At 38.3% G+C, this 25,592-nt stretch overlaps 1 protein-coding gene across 1 annotated transcript in view; it reads right to left on the bottom strand.

Moving 5' to 3' along the window:
- AFF2 (ALF transcription elongation factor 2) overlaps nt 1-25,592 on the bottom strand; it is a 402,781-nt gene that overhangs the window by 77,839 nt on the left and 299,350 nt on the right. Inside the window, exon 9 of the mRNA XM_017882824.1 lies at nt 18,718-18,755. Coding sequence (XP_017738313.1) covers nt 18,718-18,755 — 38 coding nt within the window. The remainder of the gene's footprint in view (nt 1-18,717; nt 18,756-25,592) is intronic.

The raw sequence follows: 25,592 nt of genomic DNA, 5'->3' as shown, positions 1-25,592 counted from the left end.
CCTGCCTCAGCCTCCTGAGTAGCTGGGCCTTCGGGTGCCCGCCACTACGCCTGGCTAATTTTTTGTATTTTTAGTAGAGGCGGGGCTTCACTGTGTTAGTCAGGATGGTCTCGATCTCCTGACCTCGTGATTTGCCCACATCGGCCTCCCAAAGTGCTGGAATTACAGGTGTGAACCACCGCGCCCAGCCTCAATTCACTTTTTATAGAAAAAATAAAAATCTGGTGGTCATTTCCACTGTTATTATTTATGTAAATAGAGCTAAAGTCCTAAATATAATTAGGCCTCATTTATTTGCTGGGAACTGCCAGAGTTTAAGCTGTGGCTCTATTTTGACATATTCTACTTTTTCACAAAAGATAAACAGCTCCAGAGAAACCTCCAAAACTTCCTTCTTCTGTAACAAATATACTGAAACAGTCTTCCTTCTTCAAGGGCCTGGACACTCACCAGTCTCATAAACACATGCAATCAGAGAAGCTTTTGGTTGGATTTAGAAAGTGATTTGTGATCCTGCAAGAGGGAATATTTTGTACACTGTGGATTTCCTCACAGAGAATAAAACTCTTCTAGGCAAAGACTATATACATCCTACAAAGCAAACAATTGAGTGTTTTCTTAGAAGTTGAAGTATTTTTCTATTCTCTGTGCTGTATCTGTGGGACCCAGTTCAACTCTGCTAATATACATCATGTTTTTTTTGTTTTTTGTTTTTTTTTAACACATGCCCATATTTTATCTATCACACACACTTTGGTTTTTACTTACTAGTGAGCTAAATATGGTTTGGTATCTTTCTGTTTCAAAATTTTTGCAAACAGTAGTAGAGTTTAATGTTTATACTCTAGACCTCACATCATAAAGCTGACCTTAGAAGCAATAAGGAAGCTACCTTTTGACAAGACTCTTCTGGCTTTCAGAGACAAAACCTCTTGTCACAAGCATATGAGGTTCAAAAGCAAATCATTTTAATCTCCAAATCTACAAAGTCTGATAAATGCAATCTAACCGTATCAAAATATAATTTAGTCAGTTACATATGCATCATTCATATGTATACATACTATACATGCACATCATAGTATAGATTGCTCCCATCTCAAATTTGTCATGGAGGCATAAGCTCCCTGTAGTTTTTGGTATGTGAATGACATTATTGGTTTTATGATCTTAGAAATGTGCATGTACTTTATAAGGAGCACCTGTGTAACAATGAGCACAGCAGGAACCAAAGGACATTCACGCCTGAAGAGTGTCAGCCAATTGCTCGCTCCAGCTTCAATATCTGTCAGTTAAATCTGGCAGAGTCATGTGCTTCCTCTAATGAACGTGTTCCTCCACCCATGGCTGTTGAACTCCCAGAAGCCAATAAGCTGTTCCGAATTTGAAGTAAGAGAATATATCTTGGCAAAGTGGAAACATTGCAATGAATAATGAATGTTATCTCCTCTTTGCTGCCTGGGAGGGAGAGGAATGGGAGTCACCTTCTTCATAGGTGATTGACTTCGAATATCAGGCAGAGGGTTGGAGAAAAGGGACGGTAAATGAAAAACAGAATCAAGTGTTGGTGTTTTGCTGAGAACATCCCGATAACTAGGAAGATATCAGGGATGTATGAGTGACCATTAATAAATAAATAGCACTGAGGTATCTAAATCCCCTTGGCAAAGTTATTCCAAATTTCCAAAGGGACAAATGTAGGGAAAATAAAGTCCTTAGATTAGAACTACTTTCCAGTTTTTCTTCTTTTAACAGAGAATATAAGAGAGAAAGATGAAACAGTCATTGAATTTCCCAAAATCAAAACCATATTCCATGAAGACCAAATGGTGCTGCACTTGAATTATTCTTTAGCCACAAATTAGCACCTCTCAAGAGCTTCATGTTTTGAGTCATTGATTTTGATAAATCCTGATTGGCAAATGTGAGAACAGATGTAGGTGTGCCAGACGGTTTTACCAGACTTACTCAGGTCTAACTGCCAGACTTTGGACCAACTAAAGCTGAGAAAATTAAAGAAATAATTTATTCTCCTTCCCCTGACTCTAGGGATGGTACTCTCTGTGTTTACTAGTTCATGCATTGTGTGCGACATCATCCATTTGGAAGAGAATCACTTCTAGGCCAAAAGAAATATACCAGGAGAGGAAAAACAGAAAATAGTTTCAAAAAACTAAAATATGCTGAAAAACAGGGAAAACAACAATTATCAGTTTTCCAAGATTTTATGAGAAAATGCTCAAATCCTTTGTGCCAATGGTGTTTACGGTTGCGGCAATGAAAATTCTAATTTTGTGCTCTAATGAACACAAAACGATCCATACTCAACCTTGGCAAAACTTAACAATGACTGCGTAATTGAAATGAGTTTTCCGTATTAAAATATTTCATAAAATTATAGGAAATGGCCAGATGTAAGAATATGAATTGGGAAGCCATAGATATGCAATACAATAGCCACATCACCTCTTTGTTTTGCAAGTAGGATGAATAGTTTACAGAATTGAAGAACACCATTCATAACACCAGCTTACTAAAAACTAATCCACAAGATGTTCAATGCTTTTGAGAAGGATCCACATAATAGAGTCATTTCATCTTAAGCATCAGAATGCATCAAGTTATAATTTACTTTTGTTTCAATATCTCTTAATGTTCTTAAAATGCCATCAAATTCCTTCTCCCTATACATTTGGAATGTAGAAAAGGGAAGACCATTCTTTTTTTCCTAGTAACATTCCCTAGTTAGAGTCAGCTAGTGGTTCTAACCAATGCTAAAACATGGATGAACTTTGAGAACATACTAAGTGAAAGAAACAGACAGAAAAGGTCACAAACTGTATGATTCCATTTTTATGAAATATCCAGAATAAGTGAATCCATAGAGACAGAAAGTAGTTTACTGGTCAAGGCTTACTGGAGGGAGAAATGAGAAGTGACTGCGTAATGGGTCCAGGGCTTCCTTGGGGAGTGAGAGAAATGTTCTAAAATTGATTGTGGTGATTGTTACAAAAATCTGTGAATATACAAGCCAATGAATTTTATAAATCAGTGAACTGTACGGTATGTGAATTATATCTCAATAAAGCTGTTAAAAATTGTGTTATGATCTCAAAAACCCCACTTTATATGTCTACCATGGAGAAAGTTTTAAGAGAGGAATAGACATGACTAAGGATGCTGACCTAGCCAATATGAGTATTCATAATCACCTAATTAGTTGAACCATAAATCTCTAATTTTTTAGTTCAATTTACCTGCTTGCAATAAGGCTGTGGCTTAAAGACTGCTTAGGACCATTGTCCAGCTTAGTGGTCCCATTGGTAGGCCGGTGAACCTTCCAGAGTTTGCTGCAGTGGCTCCATATACCAGAAACACCTTGTCTAAAGACATTTTTGCTTCTGGCTCAGTTAGGGGTAGCCTCACATGACAATGACTTTCCTTAACCCACTGATGGGTTGAAATCACCAACACAACTCAACTTTACTCATTCCAGCATGTCTCAAAGTTGATTCTGATATTCCATAGGCAAAAAACTTCTAGGGTCAAATAAGCTATGGAAGCACAACAAGAAACTATGTCCCCCATCTTAGAGGTGCACAATGTAATATTAGGGGCTCAAAATTCAACTTAGAAGAAAAATTTAAAAACTCAGCATTTCCCATACTTATTTAACCACTCTCCACCAAATACACACACACACACACACACACACACACACACACTCTTACACTCACACACACCCCAAAGACACACACATTTGTTTTGTGTCCTTCACAATACCTATTAACATCCCTCAAAACACCATTCATGGACAATAGTTTAAGAAATGCTGATTTAGCCCATCAAATTGGCTGAAGGAAGAGAGAACCATGAAACCAGAACCACTCAGAAAGCTTTTACCATCTGAGTGCTTTCCCTTGCTTTATAGAATTTTAATTTTGAAAAAATGAACACGGATATGCAACACCTAAATCCCTAGGATAGTAATTCGTAATCTTTTACAAATCTTGGTCCACAAAGGAAAGAATTGGAATAGTATACCAGGATAAACTAACATGATGGTTTGCAGTCAAGAGGCTTCAGGGCTCCTACCCCTTATCACTCCAGGGGTTACAAGGAATATGTCTGGATTTCAGTCATCTATACTACTAAAAAGCCTTGGGGGAGTTCTACTCTCAATAATCTATAGAAAAACTACCCCAATTCAACTATCTTCATGTTGGGAGGTAGGAGACAAATGTCTAGTCAATACTTGACTTAACCTGGACACTATAGAATTTGTGCAGACACTACCATATGTTTTTTTACCTCACTGTGTGATTGACTATAGTTTTGTTGAGGTGGTAGGAAGCCACATAGAGCAAAGGCATGATTTAACACCAAACTACTAAATCCAAGAACATAATTTGATATTCTGGAAAATGAGACTGAGAATGATTGTGTCCAAGCACCTAGAACTTTTGAGTAACCAGAATTTCTGTGCAAATGGCACAATGAGAACTATTCACAGTGATAGTCTTATATGGTCTTTCTGAATTAGAAAAGATTATATTATGGATCACATTGTTTCTTATTAAGGGTATATAGCCTTCTAATTCCTTGAAAATCATTCTCTCTATATGTGGTAGCTCTATTAACCAAATTATTTGGATTAACCAGAGCACTTCTTCCCCCAGACTTGTCAAATATGAAAAGTGAACCTATAACTTTTTTTCAAATGTCATAATTTTGTTTTATTATTCATTTTCTATATTATTCTTGCTTGGGGAATTTGAAATAAATAAATTATATATATATGTAAAATTTTGTAGCAGTAAAATTATTTCAAGGATCAGCTTTCAGAAGGCTTCCCAATATGCTTTCACTTGAAAGACAAATCCAATTCGACATGAGGTTTCATTATGAAGAAACTGTTACAGTGATGACACTGGGTATTGAAAATTGAAATGAAGTGAGAGGAAGCTAACACCAATGTGTATGAGATTCTTTATTCTTTGAATGACACAAAGAACTCAATATATCTAATCATCTCTTATGCCCACTGGGAACTGAGCTACGGTGATATTGCACAGGGTTGCTTTTTGATTGCTGAAAACCCAAGTATTAAGTCATGTGCCACTTATATCAGTAGTTAAAAAGCTTTGTGTCAGTGCTGAATCTTGGGAATTGTTTTACTTTCCCTCTCTCAGTTCGAGTAAAGAAGAGTAATCTGGACACAAAATTCATAAAGGGAAGGTACCAACCAGTCAGCATAGACAGTCATTTTGGCTTTTTACATTAATGTCTGAATTATTACAAATCTAGAAGTAGACATTAGGTACATTGTCTCTGAACAAGTTTTCTTGTGCTTTGGTGAGTGGCCCAGGCAGAGAGACTTTTAAAAGGAATACAACAGGGGGTTCGTTTCTCTCCTTCTTATTGTAGGTTTTGCCTAAGAAGCTTAAGGATCAGATGCAGTCTGTACTTTGATGAAATATATGCTGTTTCCCTCTCTTGTTCATAAAACTATCCTTTCTGGATTTTTCTCCAACTATTCCATCTTGAATCAAATCAGCTTTTGAGTATCTGTCCTCTAGCCTCTAGAATTAATGTCATCCCAAGGTCACCAGCGTCCTCTGATGTGTGGCTTCTCTATCAATTTCCTCCTCCCTTTCCTTCCTCCTGGAGGCTCAATGTATTCCATTTATAATATTCTCCATTTCCACTTGGTGAAGTTTGGAAGCTGGGGTGTATTTCCGAATTTGTGTCTCCCGGTGAGTTGTGTTACGCTGTGCTGTCAAGATAACTATGGATTCTTTTTATAATTAAAAAAAACAACTTAACAGGAAACGCCTGTATCGATAAGAAAAAACCAACTAACAGGAAACGCCTGTCCTGTTCAATAAGCCATGCCTGCAAAGGTAACATGAGATCTTCATTGCTCAGTATTATCATACCCTCTCCTATCATCCTACCCTCCATAATTCTTCCCAGTTAGTCAGGATCCTTGAGTGTCCTATATTATGTAAAAAGAGTTATCTGTTAAGCATTTGAAATAAAAACTACCGCGAGTCTCACCACTACTAGTAAAACATTCAATGTGCATGTTAAGAGCTACAATTTGAATACTGGCCTGCTAGCCAATAAGTCTTGAAAACAATTTCAGGTAAATTCCCTGTAAATTACTTTAGGATTTAAAGTAAATTCCCTACTTATTCTACTGTGTTTTAAGGGTTGCTAATGAATGTGCTGCCTGAATGAACAGAAAGATTGGGAACTCAAACAGTGCCAACCTGGATAACATGCCACTGTCACCAGAAACCAGTTTGTCCCATGCAAAATCTCCTCTGGAGTATGTTCTTCATCTAGAGGTGATTTTCCAATAAAAATCAGCCTTGGTTATTGCAAGCACTGGAGCAACCCCCAAGGGAGGAGATCAGGCAATTCAATTCTAGGAAATGCTGTATGAGGCAAAATTAACCTTGCAGCAATGTTATTTCCTATAACACGGTCTTGGATTTTGTTTGTTTGTTTGTTTGTTTCTTTTGTACACTTCAATATTAAGTGAGGGATATTTTTACCCCGTCACTGAGATGTGACCAAAGAATTTAATGACTTACATATTCATGAGAAGAATATAAAATTAAAGAAAGCTTGTTTAGTTTAACCACTTTGCAGAGATACTGCCTAGACCTTGTGGCTATAAATGTCTGTGACAGTGAGTCAAGCCTTAGTGCTTTGGAGCCATCCAACTTCTGCAACTACTGGTCAATGGGAAAAGCTGCTGAGTGTTTTTTAGTGCTGTGATAGTGGAGTATTGCAGGAAGGACAAAAGGGAAGTATCAGATGCATCTCACACTCCATAACTCCAAAGAAGAGGACAAGTATGTGGGTTCTGAAATTGGCTGCTTTGTGCCTAATCCTGCTGATTTCTGAGGATCAAGATGCCTTTCAAAAATAGAAAATTGCACGTGTTTTCAACTGTTAACTTAATGATGTTTTTGTTTCCTCGTCCCATGTTATGAAAATTTGACTTCTGTCATTCTTGAAAGTGCCTAATGACATACATCAACTATAACTACCCATGCATTAACCCCCATTCATAGGGAGGCTGACATCTTCACTCCTGTGCCTCCTCTTTTCAATTCGTAGAGGGAATGCATCAAAAGTATGAAGGTGGATATACACCAGAAGAATCACTTGGAGGGTCAAATTCTAGCTCTATTAATAACAGTAAAACTAGCTTTATGACGGCTCAGAGTAAAGCTAATATGGAATATAGATTATTATAAAATAAAACTCTATTCTTTTCCAATACAAGCAAATAATTTACCCTATGTAATAATTAGTTCAGTATGATTTCCAAAGGGCAGCACAAAATCATACTTATTCTAAGACTAAATGCATACTCAAACTAAACTAGGACAGTTTAACTTTAAAGTCATATCCTTAGATGCTTACACTTACTCATTCAAGATACTGAGCTGTTGTTACATGACAGCTACTATTTGAGATGCTAGGGTTACAGTAGTGACTAAAACAACATTCTCACTTGTATGAACCTTATATTCTTGTGGGAGGTGACACTTCAAAACATGGAGAGAGAGAGAAAGGGACAGAGTGAGAGAGAGAGAGAGAGAATGATGATTACTTAAGAGAAAAAATAAAGTCGGGTAAAGAGAGTGAGAGTGTATATGTCATATGCTATTTTGTATACAGCGGTGGTCCAATATTGTTATTCCTGCTCAAAGCCTTGCAAAATTCCTCTTCAAGGCATTCACTGTGTGCAAGAGGAAATCATTCTTATTTTGAACCACACTAACTGCTTTGATTTACAACTGCTTTTCAACATCCATGGCTCTGAATCACCATCTTAGATTAGTTTTTAAAAGTGAAAACCACATTCAAAAGTCTATCACCTATCACTAAGACCAGGAGAAGAACCTCATGCATGGTTTGACTGCACTCTCCAAGGGGATCTCCCAAAGGGCTGTGCACCACAACAGCATCATTGCAGGAAGGGTACAGCTGTGCTCTGCTCTGTCATTGTAGGGCGGCCCTCATTTGGGTGTTGATTTAAAAAACACATAGCTTTTTCTAGTTCCATCACATATGTAAACAGATGTTTCTGTAGTGTTTGGAAATAGGTTCTTCTGTTTTTTAAAAACATTCTCCTCTACAATCTTGTTTCAATTATGTTACATCCCTGTTTGGAAATAGGTGAAGCTTGAATTATATGTGAGTGTACAATGTGTATGTAGAGAGTGTATATACACATCCACATATATATGTAAAACAAGTTTTCTAACACGTCTAATTTACTATTCAACCCTTGCAACATGGTTTGAGTCAAGTTAAACTTTCACCTAGCCAGTGTTGGAAGTTACACACATCTCCAGCTTGTGAGAGAGATGAATAAGTTGTAATTTTAGATGTAGATGCTATTCTTAGCAGATCCCCAGCAACCACACTGCAGCCTTTGATAATGCAAACATGAATGAGTACGAATGAGCTCTCTGGCTGCCCTGAGCTCCCTTTGCCAGGCTTCCATGGAGGAATATGAGCCACAACAGTTTTCTGAAATGCTTTCCCTAAGTACTTGGGACCCACTTGTTGTGACAGTATGGTGCTGAGAGGTGCAGAAGGTAGTAAACAAATTGGAAAAGGAATGAGAATTGAGAGAAAGATTCGAGACCTTCTTTTAGTTATGGCTGCCTCTGCCTGCCCCAACAAGGGGAACAATTCTGTCTTGGATTTAAATTACCATGATGCATGAGGGTATGCTGATATAGAGTATATAAACACATGTGAATATAAAAACTGGATTATAATGACATGTAATATACCCCTATGCTGTAAATTCTACAAATAAAAACATTTTCCTGTGGAAGAATGATTTACTTCTTTTTTTTTTTTTTTTTTTTCTCAATGATGGCTCTCTAGTTAACTCCTGTTGATTTAGGCAAAAGTTTTCAGAAAGCAGATACTATTTGTTTCCTATTTGAGTCCCTGGCCAAAATGAGTCATTTCTATAGTTCTCAGTCCCCTAAAACTAGTAGTCAACTGAATAATAACTTATTACCTCGGGCTTTTGACTCTGAACACATTCTGTGGTCGACAGAGGACTGATTTACTGTTTGGAGCCCTGGTATAGTCACCATGGGGGCATGCATCATTTCCCTAGAAATAAAAATAGCCCTACTGTGCTTATGTTTTGGGCTGACAAAAACACATTCAGAAAGAAATTTTATGTCTGTGAAGTGAATTCAGAAACTGAAGCTAAAATAATAGTGTTTTGTGTCATGCCTAAAATACTATATCTTAGTGTAGCCTAGACATTTGAGTAATGTGAGAGGAACTGTATGAAACAAACATTTTGAAAAATGCAAGAAATAATCAAGGGTTCATGAAGCCACAAGGGAACAGCTGAATGCTTACAGGAACTCTATATGAGCTGAGATTTACATAAAAGTCCACAGAGAAAGATTAGCTAGATATAATCAGAAAGAATTTGATGTGTCTGTTTATTTGCAAACAGTTTAAAAAGAGCACCTTATAATCTCTCCCTAACTCTAACCTTTAACTTTCTAGAATAAAAGAATCCTTTCCAGCACTTTGTTAGTTTCACCCACACTGCACTGCTCTCCTCCTAATACCAAAAGTAGGGCCTAAGTATTAATATTTGGCAGTGTGATGCTTTAGGTATACTGGCACATGCAACACCTCTTTCCTTTCTTTTCTATTCTGCAACTCACACACCTGGTATTTTCTGCTACTGTGAAAAATACCCCCCCGCCCCAAGCTGCCTCTAAGTACCAGACATTGCTCACAACACAGCATCTGCTTTCCTCTCTTAGTGCCTTTTGAAAGTGTTGTTCTGCTCTCTTGAATGGCCTCTCCCCACTGTTCACTGGGGGACTCCTGCTGAGATAGGGAGAGCTTACTCTCAGCAGTTGCTCCCTCCTTCATCTCTGCTCCATACAATGCTGCACACGCTTCAATCATACAAAAACGACCTATTCTGTAGTGTAATGGCTTTGTCTTTCCCTACCAGTGTGTGGGGACTCTCACAGTAGAGATCTTACTTAACTAATCTCTCTATCAACTGTGTCTGGCACATAGTAGGGACATCATTATTGTTTGTTAAAAGAGCAAATGTGTGGCTTGCTTGAATTCTAGCAGGTTAGCTATGTGACTCTAAATTTTTGACTACTGAAAGATCACTACATGGCAATATTGAAGTAAAATTCTAGGTGTAACTCTTATGTACCCGAAACTGAGCTGATTTGTGTGGGCAGATTAAACAGCGTTGTCCATTATTGTCTAAACAGCAAACACTAAGAAGGACAGAGTTAGAAACTAACACGTGGACCAGGCAGCATTTTATGAACGTTGATACTAAAAGTAACATGGTTTAGTTCCCTTTAAAATGGTTTAATTCCACATTTGCCAGCTTAGTCGAGGTCCATCAGATTCACCAATAAATGGGTGCTTTCTATTTTATCCCTATGGTTATTAGGGTATTAATTTAACACCTAAAGAGAAAAGGTTCTCATAAAACTTTTGGAATGACGAGTGATGGTAATTTGGCAACTAATGTGTTTGAAGTTTTGAAGAAACTTATCCTTACAGATATAAATTTTATATTATTGAAGTCGGCATAATTGTTAAAGAACCCGCAAATATGATGATTCATTAATTTTTGACACATTTGGTGTCATGTTCTAAGAAAATAAATTGTTAAATAAAGTTATATAATACAACTGAAAAAACCAATAACACATTTCTAGGCATTGAAAGTGGACATGTGTGTCCTGAGAGGGAGTTGGTAAAAACTGAAGAGTTCCTGGAAACTTGGGGTTCTGGGCAGTTGCTCTTTGGGTCTCAGTTTTCTCTTCTGAGATTGCCTAGATGGTACAAATGCAAATACCAATGAAAAGGAAGGTGTCCAGAAATTTGTGCAAATTTCATTAGCTGTGAGGATGATTGCTGGAACCTGTTGCATCCAATTGTGTCTATCTGAACAACAGAAAGAACCCAATTTATTTTATGCAGCTGTTTAGAGAGAGATGTTATTGGTATCTTTCCATTAATTGTCCTTAAATTGCCTAGAGCCAGTTAGAGATTGACTAGAGGTTTGGGGAGGACGTAGGAAGCACATTGTTGAGGGTGCCTCATTATCCTGAAATGAGTGGACTGGGCATTTTGCCCACTGATCTGAGGAAGTTCACTGGGGACTACTTAGCTTCATGTATCTCACTCAGTGGAACCCACCCCAAAATTTCCTATACCCTCATTGAGGACTGTGTCTCAGGGCATTTACAATTCATAAAAATAACTTACAGTAACACACTGTAAAAGAGACATAGGAGCCACACAGAAGAATGACACAGAATAGAGAACCCAGAAATAAATCTAAGCATTTACAGTCAATTCATTTTATTTTTTTAGAAAACTTTTATTTCAGGTTCAGGGGTACATGTGCAGGTTTGTTATATAGGTAAACTGCATGTAATGGGGGTTGGGTTTACAGATTATTTCATCACTCAGGTAATAAGCATAGTATCTGGTAGGTATTTTTTCTAATCCTTTCCCTCCTCCCACCCTCCAACCTGAAATAGGCCCAGGTGTCTGTAGTTCCTTTCGTACTGTCCATTGTTCTCGTTGTTAGGTCCCACTAAAAACATGCAGTATTCATGTCCTCACTCATAAGTGGGAGTTGAACAATGAGAACACATGGACACAGGGAGGGGAACACACACACCAGGGCCTGATGGGGGGTGGAGGGCTAGGGGAGGGAACCTAGAGGATGGGTCAATATGTGCAGCAAATGACCATGGCACACGTATACCTATGTGACAAACCTGCACGTTCTGCACATGTATCCCGGAACTTGAAGTAAAATTTAAAAACATTATGCGGTATTTCGTTTTCTGTTCCTGCATTACTTTGCTTAGGATAATGGCCTCCAGCTCCATCCATGTTGTTGCAAACTACATAATTTCATTCATTTTTATGGCTGCATAGTATTCCATGGTGTATATACACCATATTTTCTTTACCCAGTCTTCCATGGATGGGGATTTAGGTTGATTCCATGTATTTGTTATTGTCAATAGTGCTGCGATGAACATAAACACGCATATGTCTCTATGGTAGAATGATTTATATTCCTTTGGTTATATACCCAAAAATGGGATTGTTGGGTCCAATAGTGATTCTGTTTTAAGTTCTTTAAGGATTTGCCACATTACTTTCCACAATAGCTGAACTAATTTACACTCCCACCAGCAGTGTATAAGTGTTCCCTTTTCTCTGTGATCTTGCCAACAAATGTGGAATCAAACATTTTTAAATGGAATGAAGCCACTTTATTGTTAGCAACAACACTCAATTCTGTGTTTCATGAAACATTTGCCCTGCCAGACAAAGATATCCTCTGGTCAAACACATTTGGGAATCCTTAGGTAAGACAAAGCTAAACAGAACTCTTTATCTGAGCCTACATTATGTGAATGTGCACAGTGATGCTCCAGGAAAGGGATATGATAGAAGATGCCAAAACTTCTTGGTGCCGGAGCCTTTTGTCTAAAGGAGACAATCCCACAAAACTTGTTTGGCAGAACACAAATCAGATTCCACTGCCTTATCATTCAGAATGGTGACTTAACTGACTGACATTCTGCATGTCTGTGATGTGCATATATACAAGAACATCATAAGAGATATGGACTCCACATGCAAAATTACCTTTGATCCGAGGGGGCCATTTCAAAGGCTTTACCCAGTGTCTTTGGAGCCACACTTATTTTCTACCTAAGATAAACTCTAATGATGTGGCTTCTTGTCCTTTATTCCACAAATGTAAAAGGTGAAAATGGTGGGGAAAGGCATTATGTGTTTGTGCACATGTGTGTGTGTGGAGTTAAATATAGATGCATTACACACACACACACACACACACAAACACACACACACATATATATATATAACTTATGTGCATGCATGAATCTACATCGAACTAACAGGGCTAATATTGTTCTAAAATGAACATAATCATAAAACAGACTTCCAGGCTTTGGCTTTTTTAAAGAAGTGGAATGTCCATATAAATAATCTAGCTGAGGCCTATAACAAGGAGGTGACACATGCAATTTCATACTACAAACTAATATCAGATTTAAGACTAGAACCCTGGTCTATCAACTCTTTGTGTTTAATAATTAGGGGACGGACTGATTGATAATTCACATTCAGTACCAAGTGAAGAGCTCTTTAATGCCATTTGACTCTACCATGTGAATCTCTTTCATCTCGATAAGCTCTGAGGGCCCTAAGCTACCATTTCTACTCAGCCTTGGTTTCCAACCTGGTCTTTCACTGCCTGCACCCCATCAGGCATCCTGGGCTCCTTGCTTTCCCTTGCCAGCACCAGTGTTGCAAACCAGCAGTCCTTAAAATTCTGGTGCAAATGTTTTCTCCTCCCCCATTGTCTCTTCTATCTTTGACGGTGTTAACTAGAAGCATTTTTTGTTCTTAGAGCCTCCCTGTAATTTATCTGTTCCCCACTTAACAAACATTTCTCTCCCTATATATCTTGTGCTTAATTTTTTACAAACCGATTTTATCTTTTCTGCTGGACTCTAAACTCCTCAAGGGTAGGACCTATCTCAGAATTACTTTTAATTCCCTCAGCATATATCACAGTTCCCAGAATGTTGTAGAACCTAAATAAATATTCATCAGGTGAATAAATGAATAATGTGCAAATATCATAGTCAGGAAAATTTTTATGGCTATTTGTCATTTTCACTAATGAAAGCAACATATCTATAACGAACCAGGTCGTAAAAAAACTGTAATTTCCTACGCAGAATGGATTCTGATCCTGAATTGTGAAAGACAACCATCACATTGTTTAATGTTGTTAAAGTGTAAAAGCAGGGAAGAATTTTATGGTTGACAACAGTGTGTGCATGCTCTCTCTGTTTCTTTCTCTCTCTCTTTTGGTAACAGATGTCAACCTTGGTTAGATTCAACTCAACTTATTAGTGCATGGCTTTTAGCCAAAAGCAATTCACATTTTCAGAAATGTACTATCACATATGTCTTAATAACAGAAATGTGTTTTTGAAAAAAAATATATGTGATAAGTCACATATGGTGGAAGAAATCTGTACATCTCTCAGGCCTTACTGTCACAATGAAATCTTGGAGATGACTGCTGCAGAGCATTAAAATACAAGTGAAAGTCTTTCTGACACATTAAAGAGCTATAATTTGAACATACTAATCAAACTCTGATACCAGTAGGGTTCCACTATAGTGAGAAATACACCAGATTTCTTTTGTCCTGATCACTGATCTTAAGAACATTCATGTTTGAATCTTACCTTCAGAGGTAATATTTAATGTTTCAAGGAAATGGCATTAGTGTATCCAGGTACATTATGTGCTTACATTGACTAGGCATATATTTAATTTCTTTTTTAAATGGAGCATAATTACTGTATATCAGAGTCTCCCTATGGCAATGAAAGAAGTAGCTTACAACCATGAAAATATTAAAAATAAATTGAATAAGTGGTTAAGAAATAGGGGGAGGGAAGCGAAACTTTTAGAAACTTATTAGCCATGTACTAATGAGTTTATTTACCATCACCATAACTGAAAGCTAATTTAACCTTAGTTAGATGTGGAAGTGACAGAATTTTAGAAAATTCATATGACCTTGTCTATAAATCCATCTACACACTGTTTGGAATACTAGCAGTATGCTCTAGATATGTGTTCTATATGTTCACTGGTTTCTGAGGCATCAATGCCCTGTCAATGGATCTCATATCCATATGATTTTCAAAGGTAGTGAGTGAAGAGCGAGTCTGTTTGCTCTGGATGAGAATTAAGTGGCATATCAACCCTAGAAAGTCCTAAACACACAATAAGGGCTCAGTAAATATCTACTTATTGTTTTAAAGGCCAAAGGAGAAAGGATTCATAGTTTAACCTTCAGCATCACAAAAAAGCTTAATGCTTTTTTCTACCTCACCAACTAGAATAGGAGTCCACAAACTTTCTATAAGGGGCCAGATGGTAAAAGTGTACAGCTTTGTAGGCTACATACATTTTATGTCACAACTACTCAACTCTGCCATTGTAACACAAAAGCAGTCACAGACAATATGGAAATTAATGAGTGTGGCTGTGTTCCAATAAAACTTTACTTATACTTACTGAAATTTGAATTTCATAAAATTTGCACATGTCAAGAAATGTTCTTCTTTTGATTTTTTTTCAACCATTTGCCAAACTCTACACCAAAGGGCTATATGAAACCACACACATGTTCATATTTACCAATTTGTGTTCATACTTGAATTGTAAATGATGTCATTGGGTCTCTGTTTTCCAGTAAAACTGTACACAATTTTCATTGTATTCTCAAAAAGACAATCAAATGTTATTTCTTGATACGAGATCAAACAAGGAACTGGTCAGAAACAAAACAGCTAGAAATAGCCAGAGCAATGGAGGAACACTTTTCCATGTGGCATGAGTCAAGAATAACAGGGACAGGACCACTTGGTTAGTTACCATACACATGATGTACTATATTTTGACATGATGGTGACACTCTACTAGAAGAGTGCCACCAGCCTTATCAAGCCTGCAGACTAGGTTCCTGAAATAAACCTATTTTCCTGGAAGAATCCCTGTTTTCTGGGATATGTCCAATTTGTTTACTTATTCATTCAGAAAACCTGTATTGAACATTTACTCTATTTGGGGTTCCAGTGCATTGTGTGTAACTGAAATTCTCTAGTGTTACGGGCGGGGGGTGGGGGGGGCTTTGTTCCTCGAGCTCCCAAGATAGTGGTGGCCACTCCCAAGATGGGGCAGGCCTTTTGTTCTCTGACCTGGGGTTCTTGGCCTCATGGATTCCAAGGAATGGAACCTTGGGCCATGTGGTGAGTGCAATAGCTCTATTAGAAACTGTGGGTCATGGAAGAGAACCATGGAACCCAGCGACTAGTGTTCAACTTGATTAGGATGAACCCAGGCACTTAACTGTGCAGGAACAATGGCAAGCCTTTAGCCCGATTGGGAGTGGCAATGGGCACCTCGCTGAATCAGGAGCGCAGTAGACACCCTGCCAGATATGGAGGGGTGGAAGTCAAGGGCGGGTCTGCAATGGCAGCATTCAGCAGTGGTGGATGGTGAGCAAAAGCTCAGCTCAAGCAGGAACAAACACGGATCAGAAGAGTGTGCAGTTGCAAGATTTTATAGAGTGAAAATAGAGCTCCCATACAATGGGAGGGGACCCAAAGGGGGTTGCCCGATCTGGCTCGAATGCCTGGGTTTATATCCTGATCGTTGTGCCTCTCCCTGTGCTCTCAGGCGATAGATGATTTGATTATTTCTTTACCTCCTTCTTTTAGCCTAATTGGTATTTTAGTGAGCTCTCTTTACTACCTGATTGGTCAGGTGTGAGCTGAGTTAGAAGCCCCATGTTTAAAGGAGGGTGTGGTCACCTTCCCCAACTAGGCTTAGGAATTCTTAATCAGCCTAGGAAATCCAGCTAGTCCTGTCTCTTAGTCCCCCCTCTCAACAGGAAAACCCAAGTGCTGTTGGGGAGGTTGGCGGACAACTGCTCTAACTGCTTCCTGCTGAATTGGGGCATAGTAGGGTTGTGTAGTTGAGATTTCCTCGGGAGGGGTGCCTTTGATGTCGTCAGAAATGGCAAAAGGACCATTATATATAAAACTTTTTAAAAACTTTGACTGTGTTCTCCTGTCAGGCAGAGCAACTGAACCCTGCTGTGGAGTTTTTGTTTCTGAGCTGAGGTCCTGAGGAAGTCTCCTTCTTCAAGTGCTGAGTTTGGTATCATGAACCCAAACTCATCCTGAGAACAGTATCTTATTTAATTAGAAGACAATTCTAAACACCTACCAGTTGGTTGTGACTTAGGTTTATTACTAAGTGGATTTTCAAATATATTTAAAGCACAAAACTCAATAATTCTGTGACTCTTCTAGTTTCCCTCTCTTCTTTTTATAACATTCCTCAGAAAGCTAGACATTAGATAGAGTCTGCACTGTGAATTAATAAGAACTCATAAAAATACAATTACTGTAGGGTCAAATTCTCAAAAGGAGCAAAGAGAAAACAGGTCCCGCTTCTAGGCCATTAGAATAGAATTAAATGCAACCCCAAACACTGCCAATGGGCTATTCTATGCATGCAAAAATGCAGCTTGGGAATCACTTCCTATTGGGAGGGCTGGAGCTTGGAGACATTTGCCATTGAGGGCCTCGATTTACATTCCTCCAGCCCTAGCCCCATGCCTTGTGACCTGGGGCACACATCTGCATGCAGGCGGACTGGAGGGAGGAGTGCAGTTGAACTGCAGGAAAGAAGATCACTAATCGCCCACCCAGGGACAAAAGCCCTGACCCTGGCCTCATTAGCACCACCTCTAATTCTCCGAGCTTGCCAGCCACAGGCTTACAGTGGAGGAGCCTTTAGGGCATTCAGATGGAAAAGAAATCAGGCTGCAGAGAAGATTTCAACCCCAACTGCACTATTTGACAAAACCTCAGCTACTACAAATACTTCCACAGGACTATATCATAATATATCTCCAGACTATGGATATCCCTCTAGATGTTACAGAGCCTGATAGGAAATATTCATTGGCCTAAGAAAAATGAAACTTAAAAGCAAAGTACACAACACCTTTTGGAAAAACGTACTAGGGCTTGGATTTAATGGTATGCTAAATGCTACCCTGGTGCCCTGGAAAAGTTAGTTATTTTATTATACAAAACATAAACAGGCTTCTTGTCATTAGCATTAGCTGATCCATTCTCCCAGAAACTTAAAAATCAATGTACTCTCCATTTCTGTATTTGGTACCAACTATAATGGAAGCCAGCCGAAATAAATTAACACATAGTTCCTCGAGATGTGATATTACCAGACCTATCATAACCCAGCAAATAGAGAAAGTCCTCCCTCAGCCACAGAGCTGGCAGGGCTAGCATGCATTGTAACACTGCAATCAGATGTTACAAACCCAAATGACAAGACAGTCATCCTTCTTAATTTGAAAGTCGCCCTTCTGGAAGAGACAGGGATGTCTAAGATGTACTATATTTAAAGGAGGTCTGTGTAGCTTGTTTATGATTTAAGAGTATCTCATAAAATGCCTTGGGAGTTGCTTTCTGTTAGCTAAAACAAAAAAGAAAAGCCTTTGGTTAAGTATACTTTATGAGCTTTTCATTAACTGAGTATTGAGGCCTTGATGCCAAGGTGCCAAACTTCCCCACGTGGCTGGAAATCACTTGGCACACTTTCAGTCATTTATGTCTCTGTCATAGGTCCAAGGTTTGCAATTAAAAATGTAATCTTTTTAGCATGTGCAAAACCCAAAGGCTTGAAGTACTATGTATTGAATATGATTATAATAGAATTTGGCAGCTGTTCATGGATTGCACATATTAATTTATGTAAACTGGGTACAATTTGGGGCATTTCTTCATCAGGAACACAGGAAAAAATATAAGCTGGTCTCTGCTCATTGGAGGATTTTTTTTGGCTTGTTTTGTTTTTGTCTTTAAATTGTCATGAATAGAGATTAACTCAAAATCCAAGGTCCCTTTTATGACCTTATTTTTTCACATGCATTGAGTCCATTAAAATTAACATTTGCAACTAATAAAAATAATAACTTACTTCACAGGATTATTCCTAGGTTTTGCCTTTTCAACAGCCTGTAAACAGAAGAAAAAATGCAATTAGACAATATTAGCAGGCATAATTGTTGCAACTAGCTACCAAAACAATAAGCAATATAAAATGCTCTTCAGAAACATAAGGAGCTAACCGAAACAGGGTGCTGTAGATAAGCAGACTGGAGACTCAGAAAGCAATTTTCTTCTCCTGGGAAACACGGTTACCTGTCCAAGTGCAGCTTTCCAATACAGGCAGGCCTTGTGAAGGCTGCCTAGCAAGTTCATTAGGGACCATAAAAGTGGACTTCTGGGTGCACAACTAGGGTCCTTCTCTTCCCACCTTTCACTCTAATCTTACCCTGTTTGGACCTGATTGGGTTGTACTGACAGGTTGGGGAAACAGATGCAGACAGAATGGTCATGGGCATATCCTGGATTTTTAGATTTGTGGTAGCGAACTGCTCACCCTAGCACTGCTGCTGACACCTGGCCACACTTCCACCATGATAGAAAGTCAAGTGTCCATTTCCAAAATCATTTTTATTAGCCGATACCACAAAAGGACAAGGAATGACTGAATACTGAAATCAATTTCCTCCCATGGATCATTTAAGAAAATATACACCAAATCATAGAAATGAGGAAATCTCTGGGCCTCTCGGCCTGCATTGCTTTAGACATGGAGCCTGGTTCCAGTTTAGCACTGAACCCATTGATCTGTGTACAGTCCATTTATCATTCATGAAAAGAGCTAGTGATCTTCACAGTATATTAGAAGAAACAACTCAGATCATCTGTCAACAGCCCTCTTATTTCTGTTTCCTTCTCCACAGGGATTTCATCTCCTTCGATTCTTCTGGAATTAAAATGTTGCTAAGCAACACAGCTGGGGGTGCTGATGGCAGAGTGGCTACAGTCTATCAAACTGTTTAAGCACCTGGAGGGTTTCAGTGATGATTTTTTTTCATATTTCTGTAGCATAATTATGTAATCAGAACCAAACTTGTACTCCCGTAGACTTTTCAGGCTACAGACGTTATGTTTGATAAAAGAGCATTGAAGCAGCCATTTGACAACCTCAGGGTTGTTCAGATCCTTTACAAAAGTATCTGTTTGGGGACCTTTATATTTGTGAATCTTGGAGGTGGGTAAGGGCTACAGAGAAGAGAGAAGAGAATACTGCTGTAAATTAGAATACAGAGGCAACCACTTTTAGCAGAGACAACATGTAATCTAACTCTGGACTTGACATGCTGGGTGACAAGTGATATTCGACACACTGAAACCCTCTATGCATAACAACGGAATAAAACACTTCCAAAGTTTAGATGTTGTGCTGGAAATCCATGCTTCCATTTATTAAGTCTCAGGTTCTGTTTCTAGATAAATAACCATTAATATTTGGGCACTTTCTTTGGCTTGGTAGGCAAAAATCATTTTCTCACCATCTGTGCCTGAGGTTGAATTTTGGCAAGTGATAGAATAGGAAAAAAACTAAGGAACGAGGTAAGAGGTGAAAATGAGAAAACAAGAAATATGTGTCTGGCTGGCCCAACTCATCTGTCACATGTATCTTGGATATGAAAACCTTTTCATTTGCAGTCCATGTACAGAGGATGCGAACCTCACTCATCCTGCAGATTGTCCCATGTCAGAAGAACAAAGAGAGAGGAGGTGCTGGCAAGAAGTGGGGACTGGCACACACCTTTCCTACAGCAGTAGGACCCAGTCTGTACACACATGCACACTCACATCTGCCTTTTTTTTAAAACACCCTTTTCTCTCCCAAGTCTGGCTGGTTTGCAATAAGATATAGCAGTAGGCTGAAGACATGTCACTGTGGAAATCACATGAATCCACTTTTTTCAGTCCCTTAGACTCCAGATAAGTCTGTTCTAGAAGACTTAGGTTATCACAAAGTAATGGGTGCTGTGTTCAAGTGGTTTCCTTTTAAAGCATGCTGGATGTGATAGGATGAGCTTGCCACTGGCAGGAGACAGGAAGAGGGAAAAATCAAAGTGACATTGCTTAACCTCCCTTTGATTCGGAGGCATGTTTTTTGAAAATACCCTTTCTGCTCTATGCTTTGGAACTGCCAATTAGACCCAGTTATTTTTCTCTGATCAGGAGGAAGATGATCATGTTTGAGGCCAGTTTCTTTGAAACATTCATCTTTTTATAGAGCCAACATAGGAAAATAACTTCCTTTAAATTATTTTTTCTGGGTTGCCTGGCTATTGATCGAAAATGTCTATACTGAGAGGTTCTCCTTTCTTTGGAAATTAACTTGCTATTATTCTGATGTCCCAACAGCTCTAGTCAGATGTCCTCATGTCATCCTCTTGTGTGCTCATCACCTTGAATCTTTCAAGTAAATGATGGCAAGTAAATGACGGTGGAGTAAATGATGGCAGAGAACCTTGCCATATGAGAAAAAGCTCGCAATTTGTTACTTTGCTTTCACTGTAATTTGATGTTCTTTTAGGCATGCTATGAGGAATTATTACATTAAGAGACTTTGAAGAAAAAATGTTAAGTGAATTATTTATGTGCAAATGATACGTGAATTATTCTACAAGATACACAAAGAGATAATTTCTCTTTTGAAATGATGGGACATAAGAAGACAATCGCAAATTCCAGACACACTTGCCAGAATGTGAGACACACTGCAAAAGGAGGAAAATTAAAAGGAAATGACATAGCACAATTCACCAAACATCAAGACAGTTACATATTGGGATTGCAGCTAATTTTAACTTTAAAAACATACATTAAAGTAATTTAAACTGATTGGAAAATGGAGGCTGGAGAGTTAACAGTTATGTTGCTTTAATTTATAACGTCTATATGCTTTTAAAAACCTATATTCTCCTTATTTTTTTTGCCATGGTTCCCTATCATGATACTTATCTCACAAATGAGGAAGCTCTAGTATAAGAAAAAACAATAAAAGAAATTAAAATGTTAGAGAATGTACTCCAGTATGGTGTGATGTGAGGTAATAGGCTAGCGTGGAGAGAGTGCTCTGCCAGAAATGTTAAAAACCTGGGTTCTAGTCCCAGCTTTGCCACTTACCCTATTGGCAAGTACTAAACACCTTTGAGCATCAGTTTCTTCATTTTAAAAATGAAGATAATAATTCCTGCCTTTTCTACAGCAAGGGTGGTTGTGAGTAGCCAACATTGACAACAGTGCTCTGGAAGCTGCAACATGATATGTAAATGCAGTGCATCTTGATTGTGACTGCTTTCTACACAGGTGTTCATGCGTAGATTTTTACAGCCAGATAGTTTATGGGCTGAGTAGAGGCCACGTTGCGGTATGAAACCTACACAGTTATTCCAGTGAGGATTATAGGAACCACTATCTTCTAGTCTCCATATCAGTAGTGGTTCTGGAGTGAATAGAATGCTTCTGTCTGGAAAGTGCTATTCACAGAAAACTTTGATATGTTTAGATTCTACAGACCTCTCTTTTTCTCTATTTGTCTTTCTCTCTTTTCTCTCTCTCTGTGTTTCCAAGGAAGCCTAGGATGATTCTGTATTTTCCAGCTGATCTCTCCTTCAGTAGCCCCTCCTTCCACACTTCACTCCATCAGAGAGGCTCTTTACTTCTTTATTAACGTTGGACCCTGAGGATGGGGAAGCCCTGAAGCTCCTATTCTACTTGGGCCACCTCTGTCATGGGGTATCTTGAGAAATTAAATGCAAGGAAAAAGGAACTTCTCTGATTCCAAGGAGCATTTCTGAGATGACTCCTCTCTCATTATCAGCAAATTTATTTCCTTTGGAGGGATGATGTGGCTACAGACAGGCTCAGAGTTGCTCACTCGCTAAACCTATGTTCCTAAAAATAAGAACCCCGTCTTTTTTTATATAGATAATCCTTGTGCTGCACTAAAGCTCAGGTAACCCAGGAACCATATTGAATTACATAAACCATATAATATAGCGCTATTAAAAAAATAGGTAGAAAGAACAAAGGAAGCAAAGACTGTTGCTATCTCTTGAGTCCCATCCACATGGCATACACGATATCCTATTTCCTTAGGGATAAAATGTGACATAAAAGATGCTTAGAAAACTTGCCAGCTGTTTTCTATATAATGATAACACTTCTTCAAAATTCTTTAGCAAGGTAATTCTGTCCCAGAGATTATACTCCATTAATTGTTATTCTAGTCCAATAGACATGTATACCATATTTATAGAAAATGTAGAGAATCTTTTGGGGGTTATAAGAAGCATGCTCTGAACAGTTACAGTCAAATTTATGACATTATCCCCCTCCTTTTACAGAAAACAAATCTAATGCAATATGTTTCCTGTATGTTGAGACTGTCAAAGTGAACATTTGGATGGCCTAGAGATATTGTGGCAGTGGACTCAGGTATTGGTTTTTTCCATAATCAATAATAATACTGTCAGTCAAGCATAAAGTGTGATTTTATTAGTATTGTTCTATATTCCTTTTGCTTTTCTATTTCATATGCATTTTCCTTACATTCTACTAGCAGATACATCCAAACTGGGTTTTTACATTTCTTAATCAAAAGGGAAAAGCCAATCGTTCAGATAATTTCAAATAACTGGATATTCAACAACATGGAAAAAGACAGAAAACAATTAATTGCATTGGTTTTGTGTTTCTTTGTTTTGTTTTGGATTTATTTTTTTTTTTCACATGGTTGTTCTGTGAGACACAGCCATACTCTAACTTAGCAGCATGTATTGGTAAATTGCATCGATTGCCTAAGTTCAGAAGAGAAACTCTTCTATTAACAAATGATCTCATCATTAGGGTATTCAGATGATCTAAAGTCAATACCAACAGAACTGGCTAAAACAATTGAAGAGACATATACTGACAGCACTTGCTTAAATATAAAAATGAATTGCTTAATTACAGCATTTAAATAGATTTCACTGGAATGAATAAAATGGCAAAAGACAATGTATCCTGTAGGCTGGGGTTTCAGCTGGCATTAAGCACACACAGCCAAGGGTGGCAGATTAAGAGGACAAAATGTCACTCAAGATTTTACAACACCTGGGTGCCTGAATTTCTGACTTGTCATACAGGGATTATAATCTTTAGGAAAACATTAACCATTATTATGCATGCCTGAAAACGTGCATGGAAACATCCTGTATTTGAACCTTGAACCACTAGGAAGCAAAAACATGTTACCTATCTTTAGATCACTAGGCTTTCCACATTTTAACTTTATTCATTCTTTTCTGATAATCAATGAAATAGGTCTTTGCTATACATAACAAGGGCGGGAATATACTTTTGACAGGCAGAGGTTGGGGAAAATTTGTTCTAAGTGGATGGAACTATGTCTTGCACTTAATAGTCACTTAAACATTGATGAGATAAATGAATCAGGAATGACTAGGCAAACTCATAGGCCTGGACATTATGCTCTGGGAATGAAAATGTGCCAGACGACACTAAGCTCTGTATGGAGGGAAAAAATAAGCCTCTGGAGGAAGAACTGAGCTCCAGGCTGATGTGCATCTAAATTCATCCTGCAACTGAATGTAGGGCTCTTATTTACACTCCAAAGAGGAGGGAGTATGGAGCAGCATTCACAGGGTGAATTTCCCATCCCACTTTCTGGAAGAAAGCTTATAGCTACCTGTGCCCTCCTCACTCTTCCTGCAACTACTGCTAACTTGATTTGTGTTGCCTCTCACCAGGACTGTGGCCACTGCCACCTCACTTCTCTACTGGTCTCTCTATTCTAAATCCATTTTATGTTCTACTGCAAGATGAATCTTCCTAAGGCTCCACTTTGATCACATTGCTCTCATTGTCATAATCCTTCATGGCTTCCCATTGCTTATTGAGTAAGTATCAATTTCACTCACACTGCCATTCAAGACCCTGCCACAGCCAGTTGAACAGCCACTGAATAGCAGATACTACTTGTACCTGCATGCACATTTCACTAACATGGCAGCCAGAGTTTTGTGAGCATCCAGCCCAAAGATGATGTGGTAACAGTATTCAGAAGTGCCTGCATTCCATAAAGAATTGCTCCCTTCACTCTGGCTATGTTGCTGGATAGAAAATCCTTTAGCAAGATCCATTTGTCAGTTGGAAATTTCCTTTATAACTAAGGTTTGGTTTATTGTAACTTAATGAAAAATGTACTGTCTTTGGTGAAGAAGCATGTTTCACCCACAAAAGTCATCTGTTGACACTAATCATTCTCTAAGTGGAGTAAATATGGAGATGCCAGGCAAGCACTTCAGTATTGCTTTGAGGTGTTTATTTTTCCCCAGTCAGGAGGCCCAATGTAAGTGGCACTTGGTCACTCTGTTCCCCTGGGGTTTGTGGGTTTGAAAGTTCAATTTTCTTTCCCCTAACCAATCTGAGCCCTCTTGCCTCTGATGCTAAGGGGGCACACGTCGCAAAATGACATGTGTCTTTTAGTGAGAGACAATCAATGCCTAATAGAGGTTTTCTCCCTACCATGCGTAACCAGAAGAAATGGGAAGTGTATTATTAGTACATAGTAGCTACTCAATTATGTATTCAAAAGCCTAATTGGCAAGAAATACTGATAATACACCTTTATCCTTAACCTACTAGTGTGATCAGGTTTCTTGTCCCTTTGGAACACATTATACTTCGGGTGATGAGACTACATTCATTTTTATTTATATACTAAATACTAACTGACTGTTTGTATCTCAGTTTTCTTATTGAGAAAATGAGAACGCTGGAGTAAAAACTCTCTATGGTCATTTTAAGGTCTGGTATTCTATATTTTAATACACACACAGGAGTATTTCACATATATCTAAAAGGATTACATCCATATGTATATATAAATATATATATTTATATATGGATATATAA

This window comes from Rhinopithecus bieti, unplaced genomic scaffold (assembly GCF_001698545.2).
Source record: "Rhinopithecus bieti isolate Rb0 unplaced genomic scaffold, ASM169854v2 scaffold_13744, whole genome shotgun sequence".
In the NCBI taxonomy this organism is placed as follows: Eukaryota; Metazoa; Chordata; class Mammalia; order Primates; family Cercopithecidae; genus Rhinopithecus; species Rhinopithecus bieti.
Note: the sequence above shows the minus strand (reverse complement) of the source record. Positions and strands in the feature narration are given on the sequence as shown.